The sequence below is a fragment of the Phascolarctos cinereus genome, unplaced genomic scaffold (assembly GCF_003287225.1).
Source record: "Phascolarctos cinereus isolate Bilbo 61053 unplaced genomic scaffold, phaCin_HiC Scaffold_4;HRSCAF=312, whole genome shotgun sequence".
Lineage (NCBI taxonomy): Eukaryota > Metazoa > Chordata > Mammalia > Diprotodontia > Phascolarctidae > Phascolarctos > Phascolarctos cinereus.
In genome coordinates, this window is record NW_027555847.1 from 89,000,973 (window position 1) to 89,021,561 (window position 20,589).

The window sequence follows — 20,589 nt, forward strand, 5'->3', positions numbered from 1 at the left end:
AACTGTAAAACTGTGCATACCCTTTGATCCAGCAATAGCACTACTAGGTCTGTATCCCAAGAGATCATACAAATGGGAAAAGGACCTACATGTACAAAAATATTTATAGCAGCTGTTTTTGTGGTGGCAAAGAATTGGAAATTGAGAGGATGCCCATCAATTGGGGAATGGCTGAACAAGTTGTGGTATATGAATGTAATGGAATACTATTGTGCTATAAGAAATGATGAGCAGGCAGGCTTCAGAAAAACCTGGAAAGACTTGTATGGTCTGATGCTAAGTGAAGTGAGCAGAACCAGGAGAATGTTGTACACAATAAGTCACGTAGTACGATGACTAACTTTGATAGACTTAACCCTGCTCAGCAATATAAGGATCTAAGACATCTCCAAAGGCCTCATGATGGAAAATGCTATCCACATTTGAAGAAAGAACTATGGAGTTTGAATACAGATTGAAGCATATATTTGCTAATTTTTTTCTTCTGTTGTGTTTTGTCTCTTCTTTCTGGTGGTTCCTCCTATTGGTTCTAATTCTTACTTACAACATCACTAATGTGAAAACATGTTTAATAGGAATGTATATGTATAGCCTATATCAGATTGCACGGTGTCTTGGGAAGGGAGGTGGTGAGGAAGGGGGAGAAAAATTTAAAACTCAAAAGCCCATGGAAGTGATTGTTGATAATTCAAAATAAATTAATTAATTTTTAAAAAAGATATAGACTGGTAGCAAGAAATGACAGGTTCTTTGCACATTTTACTTCGTTAATCTCTTTCATTAACTGCCTTCCCTCAGTTGCCGTGTCAAGCTTGTTTCCTCCGCTAGAGAATACCTCGATGGAGGCTCCAGCTGATGTTCTCAATAGATGCATACACAAAGGGTATCCGTACCTGGCGGTAGCTTTGCGGGGGTGGGCACGCGACGGGGGAGGGTGCCTATAATTGAGTGTGTCATTTTAGCTTTGGCACCTCCCCTTTGCATGACTGTTTCTGCCTGTCATTGTTTCAAATTATTCACACTGTCTCGGGACAGTCCTGGTGTCCGCGGGCCTGCGGGGCTGCGTGGAACCGCCCACTCCCAAGCCTGGGGAGACTGGAGGCCCAGGGTGGCCGCGCTCTCGCGCGTGGGCCAGGCGCGCCCCCCCGGGGGCGGGGCTCCGCGACGGGGGCGGGGGTGGAAGTGGGAGGCGGGAGCGCGCACGCGGCTGTGTCACGGGGCGGAGCAGGCGCGCGGCAACCCCTGGACCCCGGCGTCCCTGGCTCCCGGCTCCCGGATCCTCCAGCCCGCGACGACGGCGGCCAGGCCTCATGTACCGCTCGGTGTACGCCTTCCGCTCGTCGGAGCCCAACTCGCTGCCCTTCGGCGAGGGGGAGACCTTCCTGATCCTGGAGCATAGCAGCCCGCACTGGTGGCTGGCGACCCGGGCCCGCAGCGGGGGAGACCGGCTACGTGCCCCCGGCCTACCTGCGGCGCCTGCAGGTCAGAACTGCCCCCCAGCGCCCGCCAGCCCTGCCCTGGAGCCTGGCCCTGCCCCCGGTTCGCTGCGGCCCGCCCCCGCCCTGTCCAATCCGCGCCTGGCCCTTGTCCCCAGCGCATCCCCGTGCCTGGCCCTTGTCCCCAGCGCATCCCCGTGCCTGGCCAAGCCCCGGCTTCCCTCCCTGGCCTCCCCCGCTTCCCCCGGGTCCCATCCCGCCCTGGGCCTTGATCTGCATTACAGAGCCCACTTCGTCCCCTTCACCCCATCTGCACATCCCTCACGCCCGGGGCACCCTCATCCCTGGGCTCTCTCCAGGCCGGCGTTTCTCCTCTCTTCTTCATCCTCCTCCGGAAGAGCCCCGCCCCCTAAAAACCCCCAACAACGCGGCGACTCCGCTGACTGTAGGCTTCTCTCCCTTCCTCTCCCAATCCTGTCTAGCCTTCGGAGGATCCCCCCGTGACCGGAGCTTGGAGGGAGGGGCCCGGGGAAGCTCTGGCCGGGGGCGAGCATGGAAGGGGTAGGCATCTCTGATTTCCCTCTGCTAGGTCCTTTGCTCTGTGCTGGGGCTTGTTGGCTTCTTGGGATTGTGGGGAGGGGAGGTGGCATGGAAGGAGGACTGCATTCTCAGCCCAACAGGGGTTCACAACTCTCATTTTATCCCTCCTAGCTCTTTCCCCACTCCCATGTTATCCCCCAGACCCTTAGGAAGGTGATGGTGGAACCTCCACCGCCCCCTCCACAGCTCCCGTCTTGTGAGACTTCAGTCCCCTTGGGAAAGGGAGGTTAACATTGAGCTGGAGTCAGGAAAGGGGTGCTGGTATTTGAGGTTTGTGAGTTGGACTGGGAGTGCCCCTTGTCTTTAGTGAGCATCATCTTATTTCCAAACCAGCTCTCAGGACAGAAATAACTCTTTAAATTTGGAGAAGTAGCAGCTGTGTCTGGTTGTTCACTTCAGCCTCCAGTCTGAGGAACAGACTTTCTCCACTGGGAAGACTCAGGTCTGATTGTGAGATGCAGTCATGCCCTTGGAGAGCCTTGGTCTGGGGAGGATGATTCTTGCCTTTGGAAAGCCCGGGCCTTGAGTCTTTAAGACTGAAGCATAAATATGTATGGGTGGGAAGAAGTAGATGAATGGGTGTGCGCGTAATCAGGGTAGACTTCTTGGAGGAATTTTGGTGTTTACCATTATGGAGGCTGGGACAGAATGTAATCAGTAGGTTCCCTCTGCTAGAGAGAGGTTTGGCATTCTATCTGACCTATTCTTCATTTGGGGCTTCTAATTGACAATAGTTGGGGTCACCTCTGGCTCTGACATCTTTACACTGGCCTTCTGTACAAGGCCTCTTCACAGAAGTATACCTTTAGGTATATCATATAACATCTTTAGGCCTCAGTTTCCCCATTTTGTAAAATGAAAGACTAGATTGTCTGTAAGGTCTTTCCAGTTTTAACAGCTTATATATTCCCATGGCTGTCAGTGGCTACATACAAAGTCCCCATCATGACTGACAGTGTTTGTGAGACCCTGCTTGTATGTGTGTACATGTTTCTTTGCATAGCTATGACAGTGTCCCTGAGGAGCTCTGTCAAAGGAATGTCACACAGCAGCCCCTCCCTGGCTAGGGATTTGGAACTCTGCTGTTTGTCTGTCTGGGTCTTGGTCCGTGGGTCAATTTGGCACCGTCTGCGAAAGCTGGGGTGTGTGGGGAAGGTCAGGATATTCTTAGAGAGCTCAGGAAACAGGCAGACACCCAGCCCAGTGGTGATGAGGTCAAAACTGAGCTGGGGAAAGGAGGGGTGAAGTTGGACAAAAAGGTCCAGATTATAAGACCCTGGCAGTTGTGCCTTCTCCTTCAGGGTCTCCCCCGGTGCCAGGGCAGAGGTCCAGGACATTTGGGCACTTCCTTTCCTCTCCCCTCCTCTTCCTTCCTCTCTATCTTTCAGTCTTTGTGTCTCTTCCTCTTAGGGTCTTGCCAGCCATTATTTGAAGACAAAATTGTGAGACTTGCCTTGGGGGGCAAGGAGTGGGTAGAGGAAGAAAGGAAACTAGGAATCGACTTTTTACTAACATCCCTTAATTTTGGGGTGTGTGGACAGCACCATGTTTGATCATCGATGGGGAGAGGGTTAATGGTGGGATATAAGAACCTCAAAGGCTTGTGGTGCCAAGTGGTGCAGTGACTCCCCATGGTGTCTGAGGGTGATAGGAAGTGGCACTACTGAGGAGACCTCTTTTCTCCAGGGCTCATTTTTCTTCCTATTGGCAGTGTCTCTTGGGGGTCCTGGGGAGCCTTTCAGAAGGGCTTCAGCCAGTTCATTGCTCAGGGTGTGGCAGCAAACAGGATTTCTGGATGTTTCTTTCTGACTGGTTGTGGCGTTCTGTACTCCTGCAGGTCTGACGTGAGTTGTTGCATTCAAGGTTCTGATCTGTGACATTTTAATAATCATGATGATGATAAAAATGCTCTATAAATGTGATTTAACATTAACAAAGCATTTTCTTCTCAACAGTCCTAGACTCAGGGATGTGCCTAGCAATGTTAGCATTCCAGCCTCTGTGCCATGAGCCTGCTCTGTCTCTTGTTCTGAAAGACAGGCAAGACTCGGTACCCTCTGCTGTCCCTGGCTCTCCCATCCTGCCCTTGCCCCTCCTCTGCCAACCCTAGCTCCCTGGATTCTTCCAGGGCTTCTTCCCATTCTAAGCTGAGTCAACCACTGAATTCCGCTATCCCCAGCCTTACTCAGTATCTGTCTGGTCAGAGCTATTCTTCTCCCCTCAGTATGGCCAGGGCAAGACTGTACTAACCTTTACAAGGCAACTTCCTTAGGAGGCAGTGTGATGTGGTAGAAAGAGCAGAGCACTAGATATGGGAGTCAGGAAGAATTAAGCTCTGCCACTTACTAATGGAGTGACTTTACCAAATTACTTCCCCTCTCTGGGCCTCAGTTTTTCATCTGTAGAATGGTGAAGACGGGGTTTGGGCTAGGTGGTCTCTAAGGTCCCTTCCCCTTGAAATCTTGTGATCCCATGAGGAAGTTCCAAGGTAATGAAGCATAAACTAAAGTCCAAAGACGACTAGGCTGCTAGACCCAGGAGAGGCCTTGTCCTATTTCTTCATTGCTCCTGGGTCCCAGCCTCATTCCAGCCTTGCTTCAGCTTTGTCTGGGTGAAGGCCTTCTTAGAAGTTGCTTCTGCATGTGGTTATGGTATTGAGGCAGTAGGGGGAAAGGCAGGGGTACCTGCATCCATTCCTTTCTGGCCCAATACTGCTCTGGGTTCTGATTCTACAATCACTCTAGTGTTCTCTGATCCTTCCTGGATGATGAAGGCCCATGTATATCTGGCTACAAAGACGTCTTCCCTGGGCTTCAGATCATCTTTTTTTTTTTTCGAAGTGACTTGCCCAGGGTCACACAGCTAGTAAGTATTAAGTGTCTGAGGCCAGATTGGAAGTCAGGTCTTCCTGAATCCAGGGCTGGTGCTCTATCCACTGCGCCATCTAGTTGCCCTCTCCAGACCATCTTTCCTTGACCTTAGAGTCACTTCCACGTCCCTGGAGATTTTAGTGGCTATGGCTCCTTCCAGGATCCTAAAAGGATCATCCTTTCCCTTTGTCTGAGCCAATTTGTCTGATATACATTTATTAGCCTGTAGTGGAAAGATGATTCGGCTTAGAATCAAGTGGTGGGAGGGACTTCACAAGTCATCTATCAGCAGGAAATCCCTGAAAACGTCCTTGACCAGCAGTCATCCAACTTCCACTTAAAGGCCTTCGGTGATGGAGTGGTCACTGTTTCCTGAGGTAGCCCATCCCACTTTTAGAGAGCTCTGTTAGAAAGTGTTCCCATATAGTGGACCTCTGTGGAGACTTTTCTTCCCATTGCTCGTAGCTCTGTTTTCTGGAGCCAAGTAGAAGAAATCTTATTTCTTTTCTCTGTGACAGCCCTTCTGGTACTTGACAAAAGCTATCCTGTCCTCCCTAAGTCTTCTCTTTCCAGGCTAAACATCTCCATTTCCTTCAGCTCATCGAGAAGTCCCAAGTTTGAGTTCTGGCTCTCAGCACTTGGCAGGTGTGTGACCTTGAACAAGTCACTTAACTATTCTTTGCTTCAGATTTCCTCATCTGTAACATGAGGATAATGCTTGCTTAATGCAGGGTGGTTGTGAAGAAAACACTTTGTAAAGCACTCTAGAAATGGGAATTATTACCCTAAAGAGGTGGGTCTAGACTCACCTCTGCTCCATTTTGTACCTTAAGGATCTCATTTTGTTTTTTTTTTAATCTGTTTTTAAAATGTCTTATTGATGCTTTGTTTAAAAAAACAACAACAACAAACCTAAACACTTGTTTTGGAGCCAAATAATTATAATCAAGTCAACCATGTCCACAATGGGTTATGTCTGAAAATGTATATCATGCTGTACCAATTGTCATCCACCATTCTGCCAAAAGGTGGGAGACATGTTTCACCATGAGTCCTCTGCAGTCTTGACTGGACACTGCATTGATCTGAGTTCTTCAGTCTGTCAATATTGTTTTCCTTTATATGATTATTGTCATCATCCAGTAAATTGCTTTCCCAGGTCTGTTTGCTTCCTTTGCATCAGTTCAAGTGAATCTTCCCAAGTTTTTATGAATTCTTCATCCTTGTCATTTCTTATGGTGTTCCATGATATGCTCCATCATTCATATCATCTCACCAATCCTTGCCTCCTTTTGTTTCAAAACTCTTGCCTCTCACATCACCTTGAACTCCCCCTTCCTCCCTAAGAGTCTAGTCAGAGAGAAGGCCTTGAACTCTTACAGGTAACTTGACAGGTCCTGAGCCCCAGCTCTGGTCACCAGAGACTGCCTACTTCTCCAAATCCTCTTCAGTGACTCCCATTCATTTCCCCAGTCACCAAGGTTGAAAACATTGAAGTTCATTTCTCATCAGGGGTCACAACAGGTGAGTTCCATCAACAGTACCTAGATTTAAATATTGATAGACTCTTAAAGCTGAAGGAATATTGTACCCATTTTTCAGAGGGGGAAAACTGAAGCCCACAGAGAGGAGGGGACTTGCCCAAGCTCACACAATGAGTTAATGATAGAGCTGGGCCTAACAACCAGGGTCTCTAACTCCCAGACCAGGCTTCTTTATGCACTGTGTCACACTACCTCTGTGAGTCTCTGACTGAGCTTTGGTCTGTGGCCTTTAATGTCAAGGACATCTCCTCTTCTCAGTTTTACTTAAAGGTTTCCTCCAGGTAATGGGCTACTCCAAGAGGTACTGGGTCCACCCCACCCTACCCATCTTGGAGGTCTTCAAGCCAAGGCTAGAAGACCTTTTATTGGGTGTGTTGTAGTATTGGACTGGATAGATGTCCATTGAAGGTTCTTTTCAAACCTGACATTTTCTGATTCCTTCAGGAATATCTGACTGTGTTTCCAGGAGGTTTGGACCATTGAGGATCATCTCAGGGTCACTAGAAGGAGAAAGAGTAAGGGACAAAGGGGAGAGGTCAGTGTTGGACCTTTTGCAGTTAGCTAGACATTCTACAAGACTCAGAATGTGGAAGTTGGGAGGGACCTTAGAGACCGTGCAGGCCAATACTTTCATTTTATAGAAAAGAAAACCTGAGGCCCCAAGAGAAAGAGGGCCTAAAGACATACAGTGAACCAGTGGCAGAGCTGGGACTATAACCCATGTTCATTCTGGGGTTTTTTTCATTGCATGACCCTGCTTTTTTCTTTTGAGTACGAGTCGTTCCTCTCTTCAATATACAGCAGAGACTGTATGGAAGAGACTTTAGGATATCAAATATCTGACCTACGAGGCATCATTAGTACACGGAACATGAATACCAGAGCTGGGAGGGATCTTGGAACGGAGAATGCCTATATTCTGAAAACTAAGATTAAAAAACTAAGGGCCTAGACTAGATGATATCTTCAGTCTCCTTTTTTAAGAAAATTTATTTTTATGGTTATTTTTTGTTTTGACAACTTATTTTGAAATCTGTCCCTATCCCTTCCCCCACCTAATGAGCCAACCATTGAACAAAGATGTAAAAAGAAAGAGGAGGAAAAGACTGTTCAGCAAAACTAATACTCTAATTCATCCTCTGGGCCTAAGAGTAGATATAATATTCCAAAGCCATAGTCCCCCACATCCGAAAAGAAGGGACCAGGACCAGGAGAGCAGCTAGGTGGTACGATGGATAGAGTGCCACGCTTGGAGTCAGGAAGGCCTAAGTTCAAATCTGGCCTCAGATACTTACTATCTGTGTGACCCTGGGAAAATCACTTAACCCTGTTTGCCTCATTTTCCTCGTCTGTTAAATGAGCTGAAGAAGGAAATGAAAAACCACTCCAGTATCTTTGTCAAGAAAACCCCAAATGGGGTCACAGAGTTGGACATGACTAAAACAACTGAACAATATCAACCATTATATTTTTATAATTATAATTATAGAACTTTTTTTGTTCTTTCCATTCACATTGTTGTGGTATATGTTATTTTCCTGGTTCTCCTTATTCTACTCTTCATCAGTTCATAGAAGTCTTCTCAAACTTACCTGAATTTTTTGTGTTCTTTATTTCTTACAGCACAGTAGTTCTCTTATAGTTGGCTTACCCATTTTCCAGTGGATGTAGCATGTTCATTTTATAAATGATGAAATTGAGGCTCACAGAGAAGTGAAAGCCAAGACTCAAACCCAATTCTTCTGGTCCTTTTATAGGTCCTTTCCACTACTTCTTCTGATACTGGACCCTAGTGAGACCAAGGGTCCACAGCTCAGGCTATCTCTGTTCCCTTTTCAAGGAGAAGTCTAAAAACACACATTACTCCCAGGGCCTACGCTTAGCCTTACCACATCTCCTTTCCTTTCCCCTAGGGCTTAGAGCAAGATGTCGTCCTCCAGTCCATTGACCGTGCCATTGAAGCGGTGCACAATGCAGCCATGAAGAACGGGGGCAAGTACAACCTGGAGCAGCGAGATGTCCTGCAGTGAGTCGGGGCCCAGCCAGCCCTGAGGAGGGAGGGGAGGAGGCCTTGGGTTGTCCGCTTCCTTCCTTCCCCTGTACTCCCTTCCCCTTCTTTTCCCTTTTCCTTTCCTTTTTTTTTAGATTGGTTTTGGTTCTTCTGTTTCCTAGACTGAAAGAGTATCAGCCAGTGAAGAGCCTGATTGTCATAGGAGCTTTGATCTGCTTCATTTTTCCTCCCTGAGCTGGTTCCAATTCCAATTTCCAAATTCCAATCCCTTAAATTCCAATTCCCCTCAAATTCTGATTTCCAATTCCAGAAAACATTTGTTAAATGCCTACTGTGTGCCAGACCCTGTGCTGGGAATGAAAGTTGGGGGGAAAAAAAGACGTAGCGCATGCCTTCAAGGAGCGTATTGGGGGAAGGGGATGTGACTTATGCACATATATACAAATAGTCATGGAACAGGGACGAAAGAGAAATTCAGACAAAGTGATTTGAGAAGGGAGAGATCACTTTAAGCAGGGAGGGATCAAGGGTGGCTTCATGGAAGAGATGTCATTTGATCCCTGGGCCTTGAAGGAAAAAAAGGATGTTAGCAGGCAGATATGAGGCAGGTGTGCATTTTAGTCCTGTATGAGTGTTAGAGGTAGGGAGGGGGGTAAGGGGGAGGAAGAAGAAGAAAGGTGAGTTCAGAAAGCATCGGATTTTGAGTTAAATGAGAGATTAATTTAAAGGGGAGATGTGAAGAAAAGCTGGAAGGGGGAACTTGTTTAGAGGAGAGGATTGCAGAGTTTGTATTATGTACAATGAAGAGACCCTGAAATTATTCGAGCAAGGGAGTGGCACCCTCGGATATTGTGCTTCAGGAAGAGTTTTGGCAGTTGTGGGAAGAATGGGTTGGGGCTGAGAGAGCTTCGAGGCAAGGAGACAAGTGAAGGAGCTATTACAGCTATTACAGTAAATAGTGCAGCTAGAAAGTGCTCCCTTCACCTCCCACCCTCCCAAATCTCTAGAGTTTCTCCAAGACTCATCTCAAACACCACCTTTTCTTCTGTATGATGCTTTCCGGTTCCCTCCAACTCCTAGAGTCCTTCCTTCCGAATCTTGTACACATTTCGTATATACTGATACGCTCCCTCCTCCCCTACACAAAAACCTTCCCCAAGACAATTTAAGTTCCTTGAGCTCAGGGACTCTTTTACTTTGGTCTCATTATCCTCAGTGCCTACTGGCACATAGTATAGGTGCTTAAGAAATGTCTTCATTAATTCAAACAAGCAGTAAATAACAAGGACCTGAATTAGGGTGGTGTTGGTAGGAGCAGAGAAGACCTAGGAGAAGGAGGTATTGTGGAGGTTTATAAGATAGGTCAGGAAGCATGTGGGCTGGAACTATAGTCATGAGATTTGTCCTCTCCTCGGCCTCCCATAAAGTCCTTCACCAAAGCCTCTGTATGTAGACAGGGACTAGCCAAGGGCATCCTCTCTGTAGAGCTCCAAGGGGCCTGTGGGGAGTCTTTGGAGCATAGCTGCTCGCAACCCTGCACTGCCTGGGTCAGGGATGGTTGTCATGCCACCCATCCCCAGAGGTGGTGCAAGGCCTGGAAGGGGTGGGGGGACACATCAGCTGCAGCAGCATGGTATCATGGAAGAGGCACTGAATTTGGAGGTTCATTCATTTTGGTCTACAAGCATTTATTACACATCTACTAGATACTCAAGGCTCTGTTCTGAGGGGTACGATGACAAAAACAAACCCGGCTTTGAGGAAGTTACAGGTACACAAAGTGTACATAAATGTATACAAAGTATATATGAAATAAATACAGAGTAGTTTCAGGAAGAAGAGAAGGTTGACAACTGAGGGACTCTTGGAAAGGCTTTGTTTGTGTGATAGGAGGCACCGCTGCTTGGTGGTATCTGAGTTGAACCTTGAAGGAAATCAGGGATTCTGAGAAGAGGAGAGGGGAAGAAGGACGTGGATTTGGGGGACGGGAGCCAGTCTGTGCCAGGGTGTAGAGCTAAATGATGAAATGTCCTTGATGGTGAACAGCAGGGAGGCAAGGTTCAAATCCCAGCTCTGCCATTTTTCAGTTGTATGGCCTTGAGCAGATGTCTTCACCTACTTTGGCCTCCGTTTCCTCATTTGTTTTTTGTTTTAATTATGAGATTGGATTAGATGACATCTGGTATCCCTTTCAGTCCTGAATCCTAGGATCTTGTGACCCCTAGTCACTCAGGAGGTATGGGAAGTAATGTGCTGAGTTTTAGTGACTTGCTATTAGAAGACCTTATACAGCTGTAGTGGGATTGAGACTCCGTGATATATTAGAAGGAATCCTATTCTAGGCATCAGAAGATGCCGTGGGTCCCAGCTTCAGCGCTTAATAGCTCTGTGACCCTTGACAAGTCACTTTCCTTCTTGGGACCTCAATTTCTTTTTCAGCAAAATGGGAAGGACAGTGCCTACAATATGTATTTCAAAAGGTTTGTATGAAGGAAGTAGTTTGTAAACCTAAAGTGTTAGAAAAACAGGAACTGCTATTAATAGCCAAAAAAGTGCTGCTGGGCATATTCCTGTTGGAAAACAGAAAGTAAGTAATTCAGCAGGGTAAAACAAAAATAATATTCTAAGGAGCAATTAAGTGGAGCAGTGAATAGAGCACTGGCCCTGGATTCAGGAGGACCTGAGTTCAAATCCATCCTCAGACACATAACACTTACTAGCTCTGTGACCCTGGGCAAGTCACTTAACCCCACTGCCTAGCCAAAAAACCAAACCAAAACAAAACCCAACAACAACAAAAAACAAAAACAATATTCTAGAGAAGAGGAGGAAGGACCCTTAATGTTTTTAAAATCCTCCCATGATATTTCTCTGTTCATTTTGGAGCTGACACCCCCAGTCACTCTCCCTGTTCCTTTCCTTCTTTACCATGGCCTCCAGCCTCTCTCCTATTCACTGGTTTTTTTTTTAAATTTCTTGTCCCCTAGCTCTCCTGCTGAATGAAATGCAGCTTCTAAGCTTCTTTCTCATCCCCAGGAATCCTTGAAATAAGTCAGATCCTAAGAGGTTTACTGCTGGTTCCTTTAGGAACCACATTCCTCTTCTGTCCATCCTGCCTTCCCCCCATACTCATTCCCTCCAATTCTCTTCTCTCCTTCCATGTCAAATCGGATGCTACATTCCTGCCCTTCTAGTTTTCCATTTCTGTTGGAGAGATAGTGAAGGGACCCAGTCCTAGGTGGTAAGCTTCACCAAACTGATTGGGCTTCCTGGAATCTGATTGAATTCAGGAGGCCCAAGGTTTTTCCCTTTCCCACTAACTCTTCCTTGACATCTCACTTCCAGCCAGAGACTTTATTTTCTGGCCACTGTGCTGGGACAGTGGCCTTGAAGAGTGATTCTACTGGATCCCTAAGTATCCCTCTCCTCTCCTGCTGCTGTCACCGTGACTGGATTCTCAAGTCTGGTATCCGCTTCTCCTTTCCCCTTTCACCTTTGTCCACACATGGATCCTCCACACAAAAATGGATTTCCTAGGCTTTATTGACAAGGCAATACCATGGTACAAGCCCTGACTTCATATCCCAGCTTGTCCACCTGTGTGACCTTGGCCAGTCTCTGCATGAGTTTCTCATGGGCATCCATCTCATGGGCTTCAGTTTACTCATATGTAAAATGAGAGGATTGAACTAAATTCTTTCTAATGTTTTTCCTGGCTCTGAATCATATTATCTTGTGATCTACAAATTCAACATGGTCTGTTGGATCAGGTTAGGGTTAGAACCCTGACTCTTCCTTTTATTAGCTTTTCTAATCTTATATGGTAAATATATATAGTTATATAGTAATCATTTAAATTCTTTGGGCCTGTTTCCTGATCTGTAATTAGGATAGGGACTAGACTGGGGATTTCATTGGTATAGGGGCTTCCCTGGTGAGGAAACTCCCTCTACCAATGCAGGTTGGTATCTTCTCTGCAACTGATAAATTTAGAGAGTTGCCTCTCCCGCTGATAAATTAAGTGATTTGCTCGGAGGCAGTAGCCATTGTGTGTCAGAGGCAAGACCTGAACTCGGGTCTTCCGACTCTAAGGCTGACCAGCCCCATCCACTTTGCAGAGGGATATTATTCCCTGTACTTCTAGCCTTTGAAGGTTGTTGTGGGGAATGTGCTTAGTAATCCTTAAAGCACTATAGAAAGAAATTGTGGTGTTATTATTGTTATAATAACCATTTGAACTATAGATTAAGAGAAAATAATCTATTCTCAGATTAGGTAGTACCTAGACTCTCTAAGCTTGTCAGTCAAGCTGTGGTTTTGCCACCTAGCCGGAAGTCTGGCACATGGTTCTTGCCAAGGCCTAGAACATCTAGCTCCCTTCCTCCAGGTTCTCACAAAGAGTGCCACAGAACCCTTAGATTGATTTGGGATCGGTCTACCTGAGTACTCTAGATTAAGCTCATTAGGTCCATTCTACAATTTCAGTCTCCCTCTCAGCCAGTCAGGAATCTGCCATTTTGCACTTCATTCCTTGATCATTCAGTGAATACTTCTCTCTTCCCTTGGTGTGGTGTCAGGGGTAGGTCCCCAGAGTTGGTGGGGACAAAATAAATTTTTTCCTGTCACCTCAACAATAGAATCCAAACAGCTCACCGAAGTGCACAAAGAGAAGCCTCCGGGAGTCTGAGACCCTTCAGCTCACTGGCTGAGCAAAGATGACTGACGGGTTCTGAGCCCCATGAATCTCTAGTTCCTGTTACTAAAGAACACTTTAGAACATGGGCCCATTCTCCACTGATGCAGATTCCAGCCCCTGTGTAATTTGCTAGTGCCCTTTGAGAGTCTTAGACAAAAAAATGCGTCACCCTATAGCCAACCTGGCTATAAACCTTTCTAAATTTATCTAAGTTGGTCCATAGTGGACAGATGCTCACTCCATCATAAGTCTATACCTTGTAGTATCTGGCAGTACCTTCCAAAATGTCTGCCTCACTGGCAAGGTCTTGGAGATCTCAGGATCCCCTTCCCCCCATGCCATTTATGAGGTATCAGGCAGGGATTTTAAGGGCATGCTAAAGTTTATAAAACACTTTTCCTCACAATTCTCTTTGGAGGTAGAGAGTATGTGTATTATTGTCCCAGTTTTCCAAAGGAGGAAATGGGCTCAGAGGTTGAATAGCACATGGTTCTTGCCAAGGCCTGGAACATCTAGCTCCCTTCCTCCAGGTTCTCACAAAGAGTGTCATTTAGAGTTGCCTCTCCCACCAATAAATTAAGTGATTTGCTGGGAGTCACTAGCCATTGTGTGTCAGAGGCAACTCTGCCATTTTGCGCTTCATTCCTTGATCATTAAGTGAATACTTCCTCTTCCCTCAGTATAGTGTTTGGGGTAGGTCCCCAGAGTTGGTGGGGACAGAATAAATTTTTCTTATCACCTCATGCAGCCAAGTAATAGCAAAGCTGGGCTCAAACCCCAGGTCCTCAGACTCTAAATTCAGGCTCTTTGCAGCATACCATACTACCTCTAAAGCAGATATCATTTATATCCCTTTACATAAACAAGTGTAATAACAGAAGATTTTCACTGCTACGAAGAGCTTCATCTCACTTCGTTTCTTTTCAGCCAACCTTATCACCTCAGTATGAAGTTTCTTAAAGGCTGGAGCCTCGATCCCAGCTATCTACACTTTCCTCTCCCTGCAGGAAGCTGATCCATCACAGGAAGGAAACATTGTTCCGCAAAAGTCACGCAGCCCCAAGCCCAGTGACCATGACCCCTTCATCCAGTGACCACCACCTGGACACTGCTACCTCTAGGCAGCCCAATGGAGTTTGCAGGACCGGCTATGAGAGGCAGCACAGCCTGCCCAGCGCTGAGTTCCTGGGAGAGGATAGTGCTTCCTACCAGGTATTAGGGAATAGATCAGGAACCATGAAGTGCTAATCAGCAGATCCTGTAAGTTTAGTTAAAGCAAGAGGTCTTAACCTGGAGTCCACATATCACCAAGGGTGTTTATGGATAGATTTTAGGGGGGCTATAACTTGGGTGGGAAAAAAATCGTGTCTTTTACTAATCTCTAACTGAAATTTAGTATTATCTGCAATTATTTAAAAACATTATTCTTGAAAGGGGACCATAGTTCTTTACCAGACTGCCAGAGGGTGTCCATGACTCAAAAAGGTTAAGAACCTTTGAATTAAAGGGTCTAGGCTGTCCAGTCCCCAGTTGGCAAGGCCTGGACATGGATCTAACTAGAAACTGCAGACATTGACAGCTTAGTGTCTAACACCAGCAGGGTTCTAGACTAGACCATTTGTGAGCTCTTAGAAAGGGAAGTGGGGGTGACTAGCAGCTGGCAAGAGTTCTGAGGACAGACCGTACCAGACTAGCCTGGTGTTCTCCTTTGCCAGGATTCTTAGACTGATGAGTCTGATGCGGCTGACGTCACACACATGCCTAGATTTCAGCAAGGCCTTTGACAGTCTCTCATGATGCCCTTCTGGACAAGATGGAGAGATAATGGTCAAGTTAAGTGTATTTGAAACTGGTAGTAGGACGTTATCGATGTCAGCCAGATGTGTCTTTAGTAAATACTTTAGAATTGGATAGAGTCATAGATGGCAGGTTTCCCGATTACTTGGGAGAGCTAGAACTCCAGGTGAATGACAAAATTAGGATCTAAAAAGGCCTCAGCAGGCTAGAACAATAGAGTGAAGCTAATAAAATGAAATATAATAGGGACAAACATAAAGCTTATCCTGGAATTTTTTAAAAATTGGCTGTACCAGTGAAGAAGGTGAGGCAGGAGGCAATCAGGTGGCCCAGTAGATAGAGCTGGACCTGGAGTCAAGAAGACGTAAGTTCAGATCCAGCCTTAGACACTTACTAGCTAGGCAAGTCATTATTTGACTCAGCTTTCTCAGCTGGAAAATGGAGATAATAGTAGCATCTGTCTTCCTGGATTGCTGAGAGGTTCAAATGAGATAGTATTTGTAAAGCGCTTAGTACAGTGCCTGGCACGTAGTAAGTGCTGTATAAATGCTTCTTCTTCTTCTTCTTGCTATTATTGTACAACAGTCCTGTGAAAATGATCAGGAGATTTTAATGGCCTGCAAGTTTCCAATAAGTCACTTGTGTGTTATGATAGCCCAGCAGGCTGATTTGATCTTGGACTTCATTAAGAGAGACATAGTGTCCAGTCTGAGGAAACCAAGAGTTCTGCTGTACTTTGCCCTAGTCAGACCAGATATGGGAGTCGATTCACATTTTGAAGGGATGTTAAAAACTTGTGGCGTGTCCAGAGGAGGTGACCAAGATAAGAAGGGCAAAGGATTTCATGCTGTGTAGGGATCATTTGAAGGAACTGGAATAGAGAAGATGTAGTGGGAAATATGAAAGAGTTCGAAAGGTTGCTCTGTTAAGGGTTGCATTAAACTATTTCTGTTTAGCCCAAGAGAGTAAAGGTAGGAGCAGAAGGGGTCATTATAGGAGGCATGTTTTGGCTTAAATATAATGAGTTAGGCACCTTAGTGGAGGGGAGAGGAAGCTGGAGTCAGAGTCAGGAGGACCCAAATTCAAGTCTGCTTTGGACACATATTGGTTGTATTACCCTGGACAATACATTTAGCCTGTCAGTGCCTCAGGTAACTCAGACTATAAGTTGCAAGGCATAATTGTACTGGGAGAGTGGATTTCCATACTGGGAGTTCCCTATACCAGGGATAGCACAGATCTGGAGAAAAAGAAAAGCGAGAGATCTCTTTTCATTCATTGGAACTGTTCAGCAGTGTGGTGGGCTACATTATGAAGGAGCAACTTCCCTGTCTTTGGAAGTATTCGGGTAAAAGTTGAATGATCATCTGTAAAGAATTTTGGAGGACGGAGACCTGTCCTGATGGGGAGGTTGGACCAGATGACCTTCGAGGATGTTCCCAGCTCTGAGATTTTAGGATTCTGTGCTCACTGAGACCTGGATGGGGAGTTACAGGCTGGGGGCTAGGATTGGTCTTCAAGGTAGGGCTGGAAAGGAGGCTTTGGGGAGCTGCTGGCACCTTCTTTTTGAGGTTGGGTTGAGCAGCTTTGGAACGTTGCTGTGCCAGACTTACTCTTCTTTCTTCAGGTTCCACCACATCCTCGACGGGTGGCCTCTATCACACCTCCCCCACCAGGGAAACGGCGGCCCATCCCAGTGGGCTCTGTGAGAGGTAAAGGGGCCTTTGTGCAGGGAGGGAGGGGATACTGGAAAAGGGCAGTGAGAGACAAGGTAACAGCACCTCCTTGTTGGGCCCCTTCACCTTGGAGGGTGGTGAGCCCCCTAGTTGCTCTGCCTAGGCCACTGGGCTGGCTCTGAGGGTTAGATACAGAAATTATTTTTATGTCTCCTCCTTTATCCTAATTCTGGAGCAACATGCCCTCAGCTAAACACACTGTAAGCCATTTCTTGGAATCACTGGCTTGGCTGTGTGCGTGTGTGCGTGTGTGTGTGTGTGTGTGTGTGTGTGTGTGTGTGTGAGAGTGAGCTGCCATGTATGCAGGGAATGGTATATTCAGTGTGGTATAGTAGAAAGGGCATTGTTCTTGGAGTCCAGAAATCCTGGATGTGACACTCACCTACATGAACTTGGACAAGTCATTTTATGTCCCTAGCCTCGGTTTCCTCATTCACAAAATGAGATTATAATAATCTGCCCTAACTACTCCTCGGGGTTGTGGTAAGTAAAGTAGTTCATCGCTCTTAAAGCACTATAGAAATGTGAGCTGTTGCTATTCAGAATAATAATAATTTGTCATTATTTCCCCCATCATCTCCCTGCTATCAGCCAGGTGTCTGTGTGCTCTTAGCATATGTGACTGAGCTTGGGCCAGGGGAACCCTTGTATGATTGACATTTCCCCAGGGCAGCTGCTGCCCTAGTTCTCCCACTTACCATCCACCATCTCCCTCCCTGCCTCACTCAGTGAAGGAAAGAAGGGAAGATGGTAATGGAGACAGAGAGAGAAAATTAGAAAAGCAAGAGACAGAGGGGGAGATAATAATAACTAACTTTATATGGCACTTTGAAGTTTGCCAGTTGCCTTACAGAGAGAGCTGTTGAACTCAGAAATTCAGGAGCCAGGTGGAAGAGCAGACAGATAGGAGAGGAAAGGGCTGGAAGGGCTGGGGAGGGTAATGTGTCAGAGCCCCCATTTGGAGTGTCAGGGTTTCTGTCCCCTTTCTGTAGGGAGTCCAGACGCTCGTCCGGATGCTCCAGCTCGGGGCAGCTCCCTGTCCAGCAACTCCTCAGTTAGCACCACATCCCTGGACACGCTGTACACTGGACCCAGCACTGTGGAGCCAGGACCCCCCACAGCTGCCTCGAGTCCCAGCCACACACCTCCTCCTATTCCTAGCCGAAGCAGCACTCGTGGTGCTGTGCCCAAACCCCCCACCTTGCAGAACCAGAGCACCACTGCAGAGCCCCCTGAGACCACAGAGGGCCTTCCTGAGAAGGATGAGCAGGAGGGGGCTCCAGCTCCAGCCCCAGACACAACTCCAGCTCCTGATCTGGAGGCCCTTAGCACCCTGACCCTAGAGGAGCCAGAAAAGAAGGAAGAGGATCCTGTGGCCCCGGTGGCTGTGCCTTCAACAATTGGTGCAGAACTGATGGAGCTGGTCCGAAGAAATACCAGCCTGAGCCATGACTTGTGCCGTGTGGCCATCGGTGTTGTCGTCGGGCATATCCAGAGCTCAGTTCCAGCTGTTGCAGGTGTCATGGAGCAGATCCTCATCTCCCTGGTGGAGAGCAAGGTACAGAGTGGAGGGCTGTGAAAGAGCAGAGGTGGGTGATCCAATCAACTGGGATTTACTAGTCTCCCTACTTTGTTTTTTGTTTTTTGGCTAGGTAGTGGGGTTAAGTGACTTGCCTAGGGTCACACAGCTAGTAAGTGTTATGTGTCTGAGGCCATATTTGAACTCAAGTCCTCCTGAATCCAGGGCTGGTGCTCTATCTACTGTGCTACCTAGCTGCCCCTAGTCTCCCTACTTTGTGCCCAGTCCAGAGGAAGAGGCAGAGAAGAATGAACAGACTTGGATTTGTCCCTTAGGAAGCACTAAGTTTGAGGGAGACAGAAGAGCAAGAGCAGGTCCAGGTCCTGCCCTCAAGGAGCTCCCAGTTTGGGCAAGACAAAAGAGCAGCAAACCAGAGCCCCACTGTCAAGGATTGGGGCTGGCATCAGGACCGAGAACAGAGGATGGAGGGAGTCTTCTATCCCCACCTCTCCAACAATGCACAGGCTAATTCTTGGCATCACCACACTCAGCTCAATTAAATAGTAGGATTAATATTTTTTTGAGGGTCGATCAGTGAGAGAAATAAGCCGGTTGGTCAGGGGGTGGTCATAGTGAAGGATTTATGCTGTTTTTATTCCTTCTTTTCCTGGGGTCTGAGAGTTGCTGTTTCTGTACCAGGAAAGGCTCTGGAGTCAAAGGTCAATTTTAAGGTCAAGTCTGGAGGTTGAGGCTATGAACCACATGAGTAGGAAGACATGGTTGAGAGTCCCTAGTCTGAGAGGAGAGATAGGAACGAAACTAACAGAATTCAGTTTACATACTATAGTAGCAAAAGTTGAAAAAGAATGGTGGGGTGGGAGAGTGATTCTGGTCAATCCTGGAAGGCTATCTAGAGGAGAAGGCCTGTGTACCAAGGCTCTTGAGACTGAGGCAGTGGCTGGACCTGAAGGGGAGGAGCCAGCTGAGACTTCATTTACTAACGTTCCTGTGTCTGGGTCCTGGGTGACAGGATTTGAGCTCAGCCCTGCCGTCCGGCCAAGTGTGTCATGACCAGCATCGGCTAGAGGTGATTTTTGCAGATTTAGCAAGGCGGAAGGATGATGCCCAACAGCGCAGCTGGGCCCTCTATGAAGATGAGAATGTCATCTGCTGCTACCTGGAGGAGCTGCTTCGAATCTTGGTGGGCAGGCTGGGAGCAGAGATGGCAGGGATCCAGGGACGGGAGGAGGGCACACAGTCCTAGAAAAGTGTTTTTGTGTGATAGAGCCACTAAATCTCACATCTTTGAAGGCAAATGCTTTCATGCTTCCTTCCCAGGATTCTGCGTGAACATGAAAGCGTCATATTCCTTCTTGGATACGCAGTTTTCTTGCCCTGGCAGCATCACAGTTAGCGGGTGGGGGTGGTGTGGAAATGGGCAATTAAAAAATAATTCAAATCAACAAGCATTTATAGTGTCTAGTATGTGCCAAGCATATGGTAGGCACTGGGGTTACAAAAACAAAAATGATGGTCCCTGCCCTGATTAGGGAGATATAATAGATGCACAGATAATATATACAAATTAAATATAAAGTAATTCATAGGGGGGAGAGAGAGCATTAAAGTGGGGGAGGGGGGCTAGGGAAAGCCTCTTGCTGGTGGTGGCACCTGAGCTGGGAGCTAGGGGTTCTAGGTGGTAGAGATGAAGAAGGAGAATGTTCTGGGGAGAGGCACGGGGATAAGTGATGTAATGTTGTCTGTGGGGACCAGAAAATAGCTGCATTTGGCTGGAATGTAAAGTGGGTGAGGGGGAGTAATGGGAAATTAGGCAGGAAAGCTAGGTTGCAGGCAGACTGAGAACGGCTTTAAGTGACAGATGGAGGAGGTAGTGTTCTAGCTTAGCGTATGACGCCAGCGAAGTGTTTTGAGTGTGCAAGTGATCTAGTCAGACCTGTTCTAGGAAGGTGATTTTGGCAGTTATGTGGTCAGAAAGGGGAGAAACGGCTGTCACGGTAGTCTATGGGCGAAGTGTTGAGGGCCTGAACTCAGCAATATTTAATTATTTCCCTGTGTCTTTCATGTGATTTTAGAGCTAGAAGGTATTTTAGAACTTAGACTATCCCAGGCGGGGATGTGGGTGGGGTGCTGCATTTCAGCCAAGCTGGACTGCTGTTTGCTGAACTCTTTCCATGCTGGCTTTCATCTCTGTGTATGTGCTTAAGGCATCCTCCATGCCTGGACTGTGTTCTATCCTTTTGTAATCTTTCTCTCCCTCCAGAGACCAGCTCAGGTGAAGTCTTGGGCACAAAAATTCTCATCCCCCTCTGCTAAAGGGATCTCCTTCCACAGATTTTCCTAGAGCAGCTCCTATCTCTGC

General features: G+C 47.0%; 1 protein-coding gene across 1 annotated transcript in view; it reads left to right on the forward strand.

Moving 5' to 3' along the window:
* Positions 1-1,198: 1,198 nt before the first annotated feature.
* Positions 1,199-20,589, forward strand: part of NCKIPSD (NCK interacting protein with SH3 domain) — a 30,049-nt gene continuing 10,658 nt past the window's right edge. Inside the window, 7 exon segments of the mRNA XM_020999118.2 lie at positions 1,199-1,436; positions 1,438-1,482; positions 8,364-8,476; positions 14,165-14,369; positions 16,582-16,666; positions 17,683-18,248; positions 19,240-19,410. Of these exon segments, the coding sequence (XP_020854777.1) occupies positions 1,311-1,436; positions 1,438-1,482; positions 8,364-8,476; positions 14,165-14,369; positions 16,582-16,666; positions 17,683-18,248; positions 19,240-19,410 (1,311 nt within the window). The 5' untranslated portion in view covers positions 1,199-1,310.